The following is a 12,064-nucleotide window of genomic DNA, read 5'->3' as shown; positions in this document are numbered from 1 at the left end:
ATGATGCTGTCATCAGACATGCAGTGGTGGGGAACAGTGGCCACACAGCCAGCCAGCAGGGGGTCAGACTCCGTTTTTCGGTCAAATGGGAAAAGAGCCAAAAGTAGGTTGTTAGCGTGTTAACCAGGTTTTGAAAAATCCTGGTTTTCAGAGGGAACGCATAGTTAGATAGTTAATATTTAAGATGAGGCAGAGATCCACCTTCCAGCAGGACAACATCCCTAACATACAGCTGGAGCCACATTACACAGATCTACGTACATCTAAGAATAGGGAATTAGAGTAATCCAGTAAACGTCCAAGAGAGTAATTGACAGAAACCAAAAACCAATGTTTAGGGGATACTTTCTGACCATAACTCTATCCATAAATCCCCACAAAAATTTATTTTAATATAAAAATCACAGAAAAACATGATTCTATAGAGAATCGATTCAGCTAAGGCAGAATACAAATGCACAGCTGATTTCTCAACTTTTCTTTACACATTTAGAAATGTGTCACATCCTTCCCATCTCTCAAGTATGCACTAAATTTTCTTGATCTGTCAAACAACATGAAAGAAAAAAAATGTCACATTGTGGTTTGTGGTTATTCAAGTGTGTTGTATTGCACCTTATGTTCAACACATTAAACCACATGAGATGGGTTATTGCATTAGAAGATGTTCACTTTACATTGTACTGATATAAAAGTAACTACAGCCCCTTTTATTCCCAGAAACATACTACTTAAAAAAAACACTGAGTCTCTAATTACAGACCTTTTTTTTTTTAATAAGCACACTTCTCTCTCAACCTAAATGACTTCCTTAAGCCAAACTGATGTTGAAGCTACTCATGAACCAAAATGCCAACTGAAGTTTCCGGTTATCTCACACATGCAGCCCTAATGCTGACTAAGGTTTCTTTTTATCAATCACATACACTCAGAATTTATTACCAGCCCCACAATAACCGCCTCCACGCTGTGCAGCAAGTCATCCAGTAACAAAGTCTATCTGAACATGTGAGAGCAGCAGGGACGGATTTAAGAAATTTGGGGCCCTAGGAAAAGCAGGCAAGGGGGCCTCTGAATTGAGAAGACAACAAATAAAACAGACCCATTATACTGATACAGAAATTTTAATAAAATAGACATACATTATTTGTTCTAAATGTTGTCCCTCTCTTCTTGTTTCTTGTTGTTTTCCTCTCTGTTTTCTAATCAGCTGACTTTTCATGCCATCTCAAAAGGAACGAAAGATTTTTTCCAATCACTAAGCTCATTTAGCTGATTGCTCTTTCCTGTGTTTCCAAAAAGGCGACGGCAAAAGTAAATAACCCAGTCCTTCTTTTCACTGTAGAAAGGCCACGATCTGCTTATCTGTTCTCCACTATTCATTGGTATGAAATAACAGCTGCACGAATAATAACAGCAGACAAGATAGAAGAGAGCAGGAGGCGAGGTTACGAATCTACTTGCTCTAGAGAGCAGAGTTGGGTGCTTTTATATGTTGTCGCCAAAGTCTCTAGTAGCAGAAAAAAGTAGCTAGATTTGGCGCTAGGCGCTCTTTTTAAATTAAAGTACTAGAGGGGTCTGAAAAGTTGCTAAACATAGAGAAAAAAGCTCTAAGTTGGCAACACTGCTCATTTGTTTTCAAATGGTTTGCTGCTGTCCGTTTGGACCTTTCTCAACATGTGCAGCTAAAAGACTGATCCAAATTGGTGGACACTGAAGGGGGGCTGAGACACATCTAATATTATAAGCGTTCTGATCGCATTTTAGCGAAAGGATTTTTATCAAAAACATAATTAATGAGCACAAATAAGGAATAATTGTATCAACTATACAACTAAACAGAGTTTTATGGGGGCCCCGGGAACATGGTGCCCTCAGCAACTAACTAGTATTGCCTAATAGTAAATTCCCCCCTGGAGAGCAGACAGGTCTAGCTGTCACAACAAGAGAACTCTTCAGAACCCAACTTTTAGGAACAGCATTGATAAGATGATCTACTTAGTGCCATGAAATTCAAAGCACTCAGGAAACAGCATCTTGTTTTGCTAAACTCTCTTATAAGCACTTTGTAGTGGCATACATTAAATAATAATAACACATCAATAACTTCAGCCTAATGTCCTGTAACAACTGAGTGGTCTGTACCTATACAGATGCTTTAACATCGATTTATTGCAACTGTTTTTGTTTTGTTTTTTCACTTACATTTCATTCAACAATTTAGATCTACTCCTAATACCTACCAGCTTTTTGTTTTTACCCTCATCCTCGCTGGATTTCTTTTTGGAGGGCTTATTGGGATCCTCCCCTCCGCTGGCTTGGTCCATCTCAGCTATATTAACGTCAAAAAACAAGCTGTATGTTCTCCCCTCGGAAACTTTGGTAACTCCTTGCAAAATATCCAAACAAAAAAACGTTAAATGTGTATATCCAAGTTATGTTTTTTCAAAATCCATCCCGTTCAAAAAAAAAAAAAAAAAAGAAAAGTTGCCCAGGTCCAAAGCAAGCAGAGAGGTCTGCTTGTAGAAGAGGTGTGGTTGTGTGGTCTCCTCTGATCAGTCACCTTAAACAGCAGGGTGTACTGCTTTCTGAAACATTGAGCAAACAACAGATAATTACTCTAACAGACTGTACTGGATGTTAAGTTTCAGTTCACGTGTTTCTCCTACAGAGATACAAACGGTGGAGCATTTGTAAACAAAACTGACACTTAGCTAAATTATTATAAACAACAGGAAAACAAAAGAAGCGCTTAAAAACTGACCGACACAGATAGATTTTATATTAAATATAAACATACAATGATTTTGACATGCGAGAAACATGTTATTTTAATGAGCAACGGGATGAGCATTTTATCTGACAGTAAAGTCATTGATTATTATCAATAAAAGGGTTGTCAGTTAAAAAAATCACCGTTGTTCTCTATGCTTCAGATACTTTGCAGCGCTTCAATCAGACCCAAACACGCTATTAAGAACTGTTATGCAGCGAATGGTGGTTATTTCAACTGATACAACAACACACGGCAGCAGGTGACGATATTAAACTATACACCGCCATAGGGAATAAAATATTTTTAAAAGAAAAGTCAAATTTCCAACGGGAGCTTACCTCAGCAACCAAACGTGAAAACCAGGCCCACACAGGTTCCGCCTCCTCCGGCCGCTGATTGGTCAATGGGATATGCCTTACATGGGAAACTAAATTTCAATTGGACGGATTTCCTGGCAGTTGTAAGGTCGGCGTGGCGTAAAAAAAGGCGGAGACTGTGATGAAAGAGAGGTCAGTGTGATTTCAAACAGCAGGCGAATGGGAATCAATGGGGGGAAAAAAGACTTACAAGGCTTTCTGTGTACCTGTGTGTTTTAATAATACACATGCAAATAATTTCAGTGCAAGGGACACACGATTACAAGCTGATCCCTGTTGCACATGCACATGTTACAGAGTAAACTGGTTCTATGTATTTTGAAATATAGTGCAGGGATTCATTTCTAATAGATCAGTTGTTATATGTGAATAAAACTTCCAACTGATCAATCAATTGATGATAATGTTTTGTATTTGTGTCCGCCAGTGACGTGCGGTCAGGGGAGGCAGGTGAGGCAGTGCCTCACCAGCCATCATGGAAAGAAAGAAAATATATAATCATAAAGTAATTTAAATTGTTATATTCATCCGGTGGTTTGTACTAAAAAATATTCATTTTTCATGTAGCTTCACCAATTTCGATTTTTATTTGTTCAAAATCGCTGAATTTTCTTATTTTCCCATTCAAATGCTTGGAAGCGATGCCGGTGAGGCAGCAGCGAGCTCTGCCTCACCTTGGATTGCGCAACCCCTGGCTCTGCGCTGGCTGCAAAGCGGAGAGAGCATGTTGCTGTACGGCGTCAATAAAATGGTTTAAACAAATGTAATATGTGAACTTATTTCTAATAATTTGGCTTATGTATATAATGTACAGAGCTTTTTGTCACCAACTGTGTTTGTGTAACGTGTTTCGTGTAATGAGCGATTATAAACGGCAGAGAACAAGTTCGAGGTGAGGCAGGCAGTTCTCTTGCCTCATGGCAGGGGGTGCTCAAGAGACTGAAAACATAAGGCAGGAACAGGACGGATCAAGGAAGGCTTTCTTCCCTGGCAGTGATCTCCATTGAGACAGAGAGACTTTTAAAACTGAAGGAAGATAAGGAGGACTTCTATTCATTTATAAGTAAAGGTAAGACAGTAATAACATTTATTTTGTTTTGTTTTTTAAGGAAATGTGTGTTTTGTGAGCTACAGTTTGTATGTGTAAGGATGCAGAAGTGAAACATAACCTGTAAACTGCTGTCAATCTATGCATCTATTTGCAAATCTGATTCTGATGACGTCAGTGCCTCACCAGCTATGAACCTCACCGCACGTCACTGGTGTCCGCTTTAAACATGTTTTCCAAAATAATCAGAAAGACCTAAGGTATTTACCCCCATTATTTATATTAAGCTTGTTGTTTCTTAAAACCTGTAGTTTATGTTACTGGACACCTTGTTTTCTCAATGTTTAACTATCCCTCATCGCTCCACAGAATATTCGATCAAATGTTTTGTCAAGATTATTTTGATCGGGAGAGTTTCTGCCATTTTCCGAGTCGTTTTGCCCTTGTTGATTTATGTACACTGCCTTTATTCAATTCCATGGGAATCATTGAGTTGCACTGCATTTTTATTGGGATGATCCCAGTCATTTTACTAAAGAAATGGCACCACATGGCATATACAGAACCTGGTGATGGAAGTGCAACAGCAAGGATGATTGCCTCTTGAACTTGGGATTTTTTTTTTTTTTTCAAGTGAAATATAAAGGTAAATATATTCCTTTTTGTTTTTGTATCTGTCTTTTGTTTTTACAGTTTTAAATAAGCAAATATCTTCATTTTTTTTCAATAAAAACTAATTTGACAACTGTAAGAAAATGCAGAATGTGTCATTTTTCTTTCCAAGTAAGCTTTTAAAGCAAAAAGACAAGGTTGCAACAATTAGTAAAACATCCATTTAAAGTGTTTGAAAACTGTAAACTAACACTACATAAACAGTGAAGATAGGCAAATACAGGGCTTATCTTAGTAAGCTATTCTAAAGAAATACCACAAGTGATCTATTACTGAAATAGATATCTGCATGTAAATTTAAGAGACTCTGTAGGCAGGCATGCAAATGACAGTAATCTGAACAGCCTTGTAACGTATTCTAGTAAACTTTCAATGTAAATTAGATATAATGCAATGTCCATAGGTGCATATTCAGACAGCATTCTAAATAATTGTGTAGACATTGTTTGTAGGTTGTTATATTGTACATTATAAGTGTATATAGAAATTCTGACAGTTGTATATTTTAAAAATTCCATTTTTTTTTTTCTTAACATGCATTTAGCCTGTGCTGAAAATAAAATTCTGAACTTTGAGCATTCACTGTTACCAGCCCTGAGGTGATGTAAGATGGTAACTATGTATGGTATCTGGGTTAAATGTTTCTTTTTTATGTATAGTTTTTCTTGTTGCTAGTAGCTCATTCTACTTGCACACATCCTCATGTGGCTTTCTTAGCCAAGCCCTCCAATAGGCTCTATTAATCCAAGTTAACTTGCATATTGCACTAAACTAAAAGGTCATGGGGTTCAAACCTGCTTCTGATTGGGAAAATAGTGGGAAATGTTTGATTTCACTTCAGAAGATACTCTTTAATGGTGTTTCGCTGGTCATAGGAACAATCCCTCTCAGGTCAAGGTGGTTGATGACAACATTTCTTCTCTGTTTGCACTCTAGGCAATACACCTTTTGTCCCTTGATTCTGAAACACATCACCACCGCTGTCGCCCAGAGCCAAAATATTTCATTATTGCTGCTGTGGTCTGTGGTTGTGGGTTGTGTTGGCAAGTTAAGGTCTCCACAAACTAAAAAGGAGGAAAATACAACATTGCTGAGTACACAAAGTTGTATTTTTTATCAGACAGTTTGTTAGCAGATTCTTCCAGTTTCTTGATCTAAATGTTAAAGTGTAACTAAGCCGATGCAAAAGCAAAACCAGCCCCCAGACATTTTTTTTTCAAAAGTGCGCAAACTGTTGCTGTAAGTAATTTTGTTACCACATTAGATTATGTTTCGGAACCCTTTTGTTTCAAAGAGATTAGAGACAAATCTAACAGGTATTTTTATGTGTTTTTGGAGACTTTGGTGACAACATGTGAGAGGACTGAATGCTCTGATATAACTGTTTTCAGCAATGTGTGCTTCTGCAAGCTCCTCCCTTCTACATGGCACTGACAGGTGGCCCGACTCGCAGCAAACCTTTGCAGCAGGGTGAGAAGAGTATCTCCTCTTTGTTTCCTTACTAAAAAGAGTCACACGTGCAAAGCTTCTAGCCTGACCAGCCGATATAGCAGACTGACGTACACAATGTGAACGTCCGTCTGCTACATTCTTTATTGTAAAGCTGCAAAACCCGTTAGTTTCCAAAACAATCTATTGTAATCCATATTTAAGAACTTGTAGGCTTGTAGGGTCTTCCTTGATGATGGCCTTAAATGTGTTGTTCACCCACTCCTCAGCTCCAACTGAATGTACAGAGGTGGCTTCTCCAGGCAAAGAAAGAGCTTCTGAAATTTGCCAAATCAGCCCTTGCTGTTGATTAATTTGGTTGGTCCTGTGGGAGAGGCACTGCATGGCCATGGCTCCACATCACAGTCACCCTCATTGTTTGGAAAGTCATTGTTTTTTTTTTTTTTTAGATAAGTTTCAAAAAATTATACTTTGCCCCTGTGCAGATGATAATCCTATCCAATGTGATGTTCTTTGACCTGCTGTCATTGATTCACAAAACTAATGCAGACTCCATCTTCACAATGGTTTTAGTGGGGAAAGTTACCAACCTCTTCATATTCTTTCATCCTTCTGTATGTACTGAGCTGTGGATTAGTTTGTTAGTGGCTCCCTTTTTTTAGTATGTGCAGCAGTTCAACTGTTTAGGCAATGGAGAGCATCTTCCTTTACAATGGTGAACCGGATTTTATTCAAGGGTGACTTATGAAAATACGAGAAACTGATAGGTGCCCAAACTAGTTTAGGTTGGATCTACACTAATCACACTGTACCAACTGGAAAAGGACTGCTACTATCAACATCTAAGGGGTTGTTCTTTAACTCTTTCCCTTCTTCAACATAGAGAGAAAAATAGTTATTTTATCATATTTAACTTAAGCACATTCATCTGAATATTTAAATTACTGCAATGTGTTGTCAGTTAATGTTGAATATACTAAGAAAGGAAAATTCAAGTTATTTAGGATATTCCAGTTCAGACTATCACTGCTTTCACCCTATGGTTCAGAGGGCACTGCTTGTTCTTAAGGTGGTACAGTAAGTTACAATGGAACAACAAATCACCAGATCAAGGTGGTCATAGCCGTAGCCATTACTGGCCAGGGGCGGCCTTGGCTTATAGCTCCATCCCTGTTCCTTTGGCACATGGGGGCAGCAGCAGTTACATTTATTTGATGCGTTTGTAATTAATTCAAATTTTTTTAGGAAAAAAAAAAATCCAACACACATCAGCATGAAACATGAAACCAAATAATAGTGAAAGTAATCAAGAATTGACATGAAAGCTACAGTTTAACACAGGCATAAAATAGACTGACTCAGGCCTTTCGTGAGAATGTGAGAGAAACCACTCAGAGAACACGGAGAAAGGTTTAACAGGTTAATTTGAGGTAATGAGAACAGGGGTTGGATCTGGAACTCGGTTAACTGGTGAACCGGAACTGGAAAGTCAGAAAGGAAGATCACAGAGATCAGTTCAGGGACCGTGGGAATTGAGACTGCAGTTTGAATTGTGCAGGAGAGAGACTCACGTTTGAGGGGGCTCTTGTCAATCTTTGAATCCAGTCTGTGTAGGATTATCCAGAGTAGAGGGAACTCGTTGGAGCGCGGACAGGTATACTTACGTTGGACTCAGAGGAGTAAATGAGGGGGCTGTCACTTTGATTTCCAATGAGAACTTGAACGGATCATGTGGAGGTTTTCCCCTGCTCAGTGTGAACTCAGTAATTCCTTCTAGGCGGAAAAGGTCCAGGTATCCAGTTATATAGGAAGGCTTCCTGCCGAAGAACAAAGACAATAAACTCATTAGAGTCAGAGAAACAAGGCTAGGTAAGACTCAACTAATCTCAGCTTGGCTAGAGTACCCAAACTGGAAAACACTCTGGTGCAGAGGTAGTGACAGCCCACTGCTCAAATACTCCTCCAGTAATGGTCCAATGAGCCGCAGGTGTGCAGGGAGGCTCACTGAGGACAGGGCACCACCTGGTGGTGGAGAGAAGAAAAGCACACAAACAGACCACACAAACTGGATTCCTAACATGGACTAGATTCTCTTAGCCAATCAAAATGACACAAAACAGAACATTTTGATGTTCACTGACCCAGTCAGGACTCATAACAAAGTAGACTAGTTCATGCAGTAGAATTCGGTCACATACATTTAAATACATAGTAGGCTACTGTACACACACACAATATGGAGAGGGACCCCTGTATATAGAAAGTTATTGTGCTGGGCCGTCCGACTTCCATTTTGTTTTGTTTATTCCCTGGAGACTGACACTGGACCTCTGAATCAGTTAAAAGTTTTAGGCAAAATATTGCAGAATTATACAAAAATGTCCACATTAGCACGTAAAGTCAATATAGCACTTATAAGGCTAAATTTCAAGGTTATCTAGTTTATCTGCAAAAAACAAATGTTTATTTGGAGTTTAGGTTAACTTTGAGAAAATGTGGTTTCTCCCTTTAAGGACAGGTGTTGTCTCCTAAAGCTGACCGTTGGATCCTTTACCCATTACAAATCTGTAATTGTTACTTGAGACATTTAGAATTTTTTTTTAGCAATTTATGTAGTTAGAGCTTTATTAATTTTGCTAAATCTTAAATCTATCCATTGAAGTATTTTAAATACTCTTATCCAAACATTCCACATGATAAACATCAGGAACATTTGGCTCAGCTAAAAATAGTGACTAGATTCAACAAAACTATAAAGAGAACTAAAAAGGTTTTTATTTAAACTTCATTAATAAAATTCTGTTATTATAAATAAGCTGGATCTTTACATACATTACTTCTAGAAACATATTTTGTTTTTGCAAATAATCAATACTACTTTATACTTACAGCAAAACAAAGAAAGCATAAAACCAGATGAATCACCTGTTTGTTTAGGGAGACAGTGAATCCTCTTCCCACACCCTTGCGGCTCAAAGCACAATACCTACATTGAGCGTTACCGTGTGAACCAGTGGGCTGTGCTTTACTAAATGTCGATAGAAGCAGATAAATTCTCACAACTCCTTTCAAGAATATTTAATGTTAGACTGAATTTCCATTAAACCTCTTTCAAAAGCACCCCAAAAACATATATGGATGATTAAGATTCACCTGGCTGTGACCACTTTATCTTTCAAAGGTTTTTTGGTATTAACCAAAGTGTCGATGTAAAGTACAATACAAAGATTTTTATTTCTACTATTTGTTCTATTTCTTTTTGAGTAATAAATAAATAGAAAGCTACAAACAAATAAAACTAAAAATAACTAATATGTTCCTGACAAAAACAACATGAAAAGCACTTATCCATAACGTATGCATGTAATAAATAATAGGAAGGTCCAGATCTTGTGTAAATTTGGATTCAAGGTTTAGCTGCAGAAAATAAAATTGTACAAAAATTAAGTTGCACCTCTAGAATTTAACAAACTAAATTTTAGTTCCATCACATCCCTTACAAATTTATCTTTATAGTAGTTATTGTGATGAAGGCTTATTCCCTTCTTTTCCGTCACTGTTGTAAATTGTGTAATTTCCCTAAGAATATTTGGATTTTTCATCAAGCTTTAGATTAAGCTTAGATTTTTTATTCACTACTTTTCTGGAGTAGATAAGCTTATTTTACATTTGATATCTGAAATACAAAAAAAGACTGAACATTTCTGGATATCTCTCTGGTATTAAAATTTGCATCTAATTGTTTAATGAAATAAAATAAATAAATAACAAATAAAAACTGTCAATGTTTAGATTTCTAAGCTTTCTACTTTTACTGTTATTATTTTATACTGAAAATTTTCATAGCAGATCTAGAAAAGCCTCTGACTGAAGACAATCTGTTGCTGTATGAATCAGACATGAATAATTATGAAATATTTCATCTGGGGGAAAAAATGTAAACTTTTTTCAAGGAAAGGATCTTGGAAGACGTTAAAAGCATCCAGTAAACAAAAAAATCTGCTAAAATTAACAGTATTTACCCATGCAATTTAAGATTTGCAAAGGGAAAGTGTGAATTAGTGAGTCAGTCCCTATCTATTAGTGAGCTTTGAATGGGAAGAATCTGGTTTTGGTCCCAATGGAGTGCAGCCTCCTGCCAGAGCTCTCATCCTCAATGCAGTGAAGAAATATCTGCCCTTGTCCCTGGTGGTGGCAGCAGCATACCAGAGGGCGATGGAGAAGAAGAGGATGGACTCATTGATGGCCAAATTGAAATGCATCATCGTTGTCTCTTTCAGGCTAAGACTCTTTAGCTGTTGCAGAAATTACATCCTTTGCTGGGCTTTCTTTATGAGGAAGGTAGTATTCAGTTCCCACTTGAGGTCCTGAGCAATGATGCTACCCAAGAAGTAGAAGGACTTCACAGTGGTGAATGTAGAGTAACACAAGAGGATGAGGCTGTGTAGGGCTGTGCTTTTTCTAAAGTCTACATCTATCCCGTTTTCAGAAAAAGATAAGTCTAATGGAGACAGATGATGGTTGCAGTGCTTTAGGGTGGATGGGATGCCACGGTCCAGCCCAGCTGCTTTGCAGAGTTCCTGCCTATTAAAAAGTCAATGGGGGAGGGGAGGAGATGGGGTTAAATGAGCTTCCCAACTTTGAGAAGAGAGCAGGAAATGGTGGGCTGGGGCTGAAGCCAAGTACATGAATCACAAAGAATGGTGAACAATTGATTCAGAAAGTAGAAGTAGGATTGGTTTAGCTCACTTCAAGGCATGAGTCATTAATGTAGTGCAAGCTGTGGGTTTAAGGTTTGAGATCTGTCTGATCTCCCTAAAGCAGATAGGGTGTTGTTTTTAGAGAGCTGGTCTCACTTTCATGCTAAACCAGTTATAGTTACATATGCATATATATATATCTATATATATATAGATATATATATATATAGATATATATATATATATATAAATATATAAATATATAAGAGGTATATGTGTACATATTTATATTATCGTGTGTGGTTTGTTATATATATATATATATATATATATATATATATATATATATATATATATATATATATATATATATATATATATATATATAAATGCTCCTATATCTGGAGCATGTAACAAAAGTAATTTCCCTCTTGGATTATTAAAGTATGTCTGATTTTGATTCTCATAGTGCTTAGCGGACCTGGGTCTTTGTCACCAGAATGCATCTTTCTTTTCCAACCTAACCGTCTGAGTTTGGCTGTAAACAAGGGTTAGTAATTGTTATAACTCTCACTACTACACGATGTATACACCTCTTCTCACAGAAGCTGATATAGGACCTCACGGCCTCTATAAACTCATCCAGATTGTGTGTAGCAGTCCTAAATACATCCCTGTCAGTGAAGTTCAAACTGACTGAAAAAGTGCAGTTTCACTGGTCTAATTCTTTAATATCTTCACAATAGGTTCACACAGCTTTAATTTCCACCTGTATGCAGGAATGAGGTGGATCATCATATGATCACAGTAACCCAGGGCAGCACAGAAAACCGCATAATGGCCACTGCTTACTGTGGTGTAGATTCTGGTTACACTCTCTCTTCATGGTAGCTGGAAATATCCACCTGGCCTGGGAACACCTTGGGCTTCCCTCAGCAAAGCTTGAGGAGGTGTCTGGGGAGAGGGAAGTCTGGGAGTCTCTGCTGATACTGCTGTCACTGCATCTCAGTCCTGGAAAAAGTGGAAGAAATCAAGTAAGAAT

The 12,064-nt window shown here is 37.7% G+C and overlaps 1 protein-coding gene across 6 annotated transcripts in view; it reads right to left on the bottom strand.

Moving 5' to 3' along the window:
- The window catches only part of diaph2 (diaphanous-related formin 2), a 542,053-nt gene extending 538,880 nt beyond the window's left edge, over positions 1-3,173 (bottom strand). For 5 of the 6 annotated variants that reach the window (XM_038281299.1, XM_038281303.1, XM_038281304.1 and 2 more), the window contains exons 1-2: positions 3,115-3,173; positions 2,244-2,588 (exon numbers count right to left, since the gene is read on the bottom strand). In XM_038281299.1, the coding sequence (XP_038137227.1) occupies positions 2,244-2,327 (84 nt within the window). In that variant the 5' untranslated portion in view covers positions 2,328-2,588; positions 3,115-3,173. Of the gene's footprint in view, positions 1-2,243; positions 2,589-2,916; positions 3,076-3,114 lie in introns of those variants that run through there. The other variant, XM_038281300.1, reaches the window with a different exon arrangement.
- Between the last annotated feature and the right edge of the window lie 8,891 nt (positions 3,174-12,064).

This window comes from Cyprinodon tularosa, unplaced genomic scaffold, assembly GCF_016077235.1.
Source record: "Cyprinodon tularosa strain WSP-4 unplaced genomic scaffold, ASM1607723v1 ctg17, whole genome shotgun sequence".
Classification (NCBI taxonomy): Eukaryota; Metazoa; Chordata; class Actinopteri; order Cyprinodontiformes; family Cyprinodontidae; genus Cyprinodon; species Cyprinodon tularosa.
This window is presented reverse-complemented; position numbering and strand designations above follow the sequence as displayed.